Raw genomic sequence first — 4,629 nt, 5'->3', positions numbered from 1 at the left:
AGGGCTGTTGGAGGGCCGTATTAAACCGACCCCGGGCCATAAATGGCCCGCGGGCTGGACTTTGGACATGCCTGACATAGACAGTAATATACCGAAACGTGCGGATTGTTCCCGATTGGTGTGCTATTACTTTGTGTAACGTTTCACTGAATGATTCACAAAATATCGGTGTTTTTGTGGTGAAATTGGTCCTATAGGAATGAATGGCGGAATGTTCAAAACTAGAGTGGAAGCTGAAAAAAGCTAGAGTGTGAGCTGAAAAATCAGGACATGATTTCTAAACTGCCATCACTCCCTCATTTTCAAGCCCACCTACGCAAATCTTATATCAAAACGTTCAGCTATCCCTGCTGCCACTAAAAATGTCCACAGCTAAGCCATAGTCCTGATAGTTTTCACAATATGACCATTTGTTTGGAACACACGCCGCCCATTGACCTTTTTACAGTTACTCCAGCCACTCCAACCACACAACAGTTACTCCGCCCACTCCAGTTGTAGACTACTGGTGGAGGCAAAAACACTTCACACAATTTCCCCAGAAATTGTAGCTTATCTAGTTCAAATTGATAAGAGTTGTTTAGTTATCAAACCTGTGTTTGCTTATGTACTAGCTCATTTGACCACCAGATGGAATCCTAGGATAAGAAATGTCTATTATGAGTTTACTTTGAGATTTCCTGGTGATTAACCCTGATATAATAAATGCATACACAGCTACAGCTATGTCACTTTCTCTAAAATATGTAGAATGCCTTGGAGAATCAGGTGATTTCCTATTCTATGGCAGCAGCAAACACATGTAAAATTTTAACTATGAGGAGGTAAAATGTCAAATATAATGATTCAAATATTAGTTGTACATATACAGAGCAAATAAATAATTTGTATACTAAACTATTGATTATACCGTAGCTACCCTATAACACACATACAGTATCTCACAGAAGTGAGTATACCCCTCACATTTTTGTAAATATTTTATCATATCTTTTCATGTGACAACACTGAAGAAATTACACTTTGCTACAATGTAAAGTAGTGAGTGTACAGCTTGTATAACTGTGAAAATTTGCTGTCTCCTCAAAATAACTCAACACACAGCCATTAATATCTAAAGCGCTGGCAATAAAAATGAGCCCACCCCTAAGTGAAAATGTCCAAATTGGGCCCAAAGTGTCAATATTTTGTGTAGCCACCATTATTTTCCACAAAAATGTGAGGGGTGTACTCACTTCTGTGAGATACTGTATATCTGTTTTTAACAATGGGAATTACAGATAAACAACCCATATTAATATTAAGAAATCCTTTATCTAGCAATGGGATATTGTGTTAGGATAACATATTTTTCTATCCGCTCAACGTATATACTTTGTAATCTGGTGGTAAGATATAAATCATACTTACAAATATGTCTTTGCTACCTATAGTGCTTTTGTATGGAAAAAGAATGTATAGCCCATTAGCTTGTAAACAGTCTTTTGGAAGGAATATGATCCCTTGAGTAGATATGTTGGTATGTTATGACAGTGTCATAAGATCTTTACCTTATGAATTGCAATATATAATCCATTGATTTGGTTTATTGGTAAATGGATAATTTGAACATATAGATAGTTCACAAAAATTTCCCACATAGTTCACTTTACTGAGTGTGTCTTCTTATTTAAGTTTCCCAAGTTAAGACAATGGCAAGTGCTGGTCACACAGGCTTTTAATTGTTTTGTCCACAAGTATCACAATGCAGTGGATTTTCCCCAGTACACGAGATTCCTATCTTGTTGATCTGTCAAATAATGTTTGGTTAGATTGTAAATATAATATATATATATATATATATATATATATATATATAATGCTAATGTACATATATTACACAAATATAGTATAATATACAAATATACATATATAGTTATAATTTACATCAACGTTTAACCCCGCTGGTGCTGATATTAGGAAGAGAGAAGCCTTTTTCCTCACATCACAGCAGCTTCTCACCAAGATTCTCCAGCTCTGGGACGGATATATTTTAAAGAGATGACCAGTGAGATCTTTGGATTTCACCTTCACAAACTGGCCATCTCTAGAAGTTAATGACAGAAAAGTGTGTGCTGTGATGACAAGTGAAGAAAATGTTCTACTCTCCTCACCTCAGCTTCATAAACTGGAACTCCTGAGAGAACAGACAACTGTGATCATCAGGACCTCGGCTTTTCTCTCTTTCATAAATGGACACAATTTATATGTCCCAGGTTTGCAGACGTTTTGAAAGTGTTGAGTGAAAATCCAGCAAACTGAACTTTGCATGGTTTACTCAACAATAATTAGGTGTGGCCTCACTGAGCTGCTGAGAGAAGAAGCAGAGACACTCATCTTGTCTGGTTTTGTCCAGTAACTCAGGGAGTTGGGGAAAAAGGATTTAAAGTGCCTTTGCCTGCCTATGAGCATGGTGAATAAATGGGCACTTTGTTACATGGTGTCTTTTCATGAATGCCCCTCAACCCCCTAAGAGAAGCCTGATGCATAAAATAGTTGCTAATCCCCTTGCTCCAACAATATTCACTGCATGACCACATCTAGTGCTGCATAGTCTTTGCTTGGGAAACCTTTGCTGCCAGATTCTCTTTATGCTGTGCCCCATTTATTTCTATGAGTTATCATAGCAGCCTCTAGCCTATGACTCACCCATAATAATGAATGGGGCTTCAGAAATCATGTGCAGGAAAAAGGAGACTGCGTGGGGACAGTTTCACAACAAAGATATTGCAGTGCTGGGTGGAACTGCAGAGTGAATAGGGAGAAAGGTAAGCTATTTTAAAGGACTGGCTGCACCCAGGGGGCAAGGACATATGTTGGAGGACTAGTTCCCTAGAACCCTAAAGTTTTCCCTTTGAGGTTTGTGATACCTTAGAGATTACTCTTCTCACCAAATACTGCTGATACTACACTACTACACTTTGATTTCATTTTCATGTTTCTACAGTCTCCATTTACCTTTGCCATAAAGAAAAGCTGTTATGTGTCCAGAATGAGGGTCAGTGCTTCTCAGGAGGTTCAGATCTGAACTTATCTGTATTCTGCATGGACTTGCCTTCTTGAGCTTGGGTTAATGGTTTGAGATAAGCCTTAAAAATGATTATTATACTTAATTTATGATCAAATACCCCTATGTTACATCATTATGTTAAATAGAATGTGTCCTAAAATAAACATACAGACATTAGAATACTCATTAAATTACATCTGGGATTAGGACTGAATTTAAATGTGTACTGATATATTGCAAATGTTATGAGATGAACAGCAATAGGCAAATAAGATAGCTGTATAATAACTGAAATTATTTTATTTTGTCTCTAAAAATCATACATTTATAATGTCCAGTTTTCCTCATACAATTATAAATAAAATATCACACACATACACACGCACCCACATACATTAGTAAGTAGTAACAGTGATTTCAGTATTGATGACACTAGATTTCATACCCAGTACCTGCTTCAGAGCATTTAACAATTTTCTGTTTCCCATGATTAAAATAATAGTATTTACTGTTGGGAAAGCAGAAATGACAATAAAACATATTATTAGTGTTACTTCATCCGCAAAATATACAGGGTTGTTTAAAAAACTAAATGTCCCATAGAAAGTCAAATAAAGTATCAAGAGAGCAGTCACTGTTTTAGCAGCTGATAAGTGAGTCCTGATTCTGGAATGACCAAGTCCTTCATTGTTTTGCCTCATCCTTGACATGTGCTTACACAGAGAGGCGATGATGGTCCCACCTGCCAAGAAAATGATTATAAACGCCAAAGAAGCAAATAAAATATATAAGTAAAATAAACAGTTACATTTACTCTGGTAGGGATAAAATGATTCTTCTAATGTCACATTCCCTGTGATGTTTATGGCTGTGATGGAATAGCCCGTGTACAGATCCCATAGGGCTGGCATTCCAACTGACCAAGACAGAACAACTGAGAACACAAGCAACCAAGGTACCACAGCAGGAAGATTTGCTTTGATTTTATAAAATAAAGGTCCATTGAGGTTGACAATCTTCACACAATAGTATAAACAGAGGCAGGTGGAGCACCAGAGACTGGACAATGACAGAGATGCAAAAAGAGCTGCCGATACATTATCTATCCATTCTATATTGTAGGCATCTGGCCATATACAGTATGCAATCTCTAACAGGTCATTGGCTATTTGCAGAAAGATGTTGGAAATCCCAATGGCATTAATAATGAGATAACAAGGATTATGCTCGCGAGTTTTTCGCCACTCCAGAAAGTGAACAATGATGATGAAGATATTTCCAGATACGCCAGTTACAAGAAGTATGCCATGGATAGCTATATCTGTAATGTATAAGCTATCCATGATGATGATAGATTTGTTTCAGGATTCTTAGTAAAATATTACTCTAACTATGGTCTGGTTTGTTATTTCTAAGAATAATTTATCCAAAGCATTTAAACAGTTGAGGTTTGCTAGTCCTTTATGCCAAACAAGTAATCAAGAGTTCTTTTTAGGCCTCTATTTGCAGATGTCTGTTGTAATAAAAGCTGATTTCATAAATTTATGATTTCTTGTATGTCGTCATATGTGTGATTGTAG

General features: G+C 36.7%; 1 protein-coding gene across 1 annotated transcript; it reads right to left on the bottom strand.

Annotated features, from left to right (window-relative positions):
* Positions 1-3,444: 3,444 nt before the first annotated feature.
* LOC149457769 (taste receptor type 2 member 40-like) lies at positions 3,445-4,392 on the bottom strand. Its single transcript, XM_089683115.1, has one exon. The coding sequence runs from the start codon at positions 4,390-4,392 to the stop codon at positions 3,445-3,447; it is 948 nt and encodes a 315-aa protein (XP_089539241.1).
* Positions 4,393-4,629: the final 237 nt, after the last annotated feature.

This window comes from Staurois parvus, unplaced genomic scaffold (genome assembly GCF_062004578.1).
Source record: "Staurois parvus isolate SC_StPar_1 unplaced genomic scaffold, SC_StPar_1.0 ptg000303l, whole genome shotgun sequence".
NCBI classification, from domain to species: domain Eukaryota; kingdom Metazoa; phylum Chordata; class Amphibia; order Anura; family Ranidae; genus Staurois; species Staurois parvus.
Note: the sequence above shows the minus strand (reverse complement) of the source record. Positions and strands in the feature narration are given on the sequence as shown.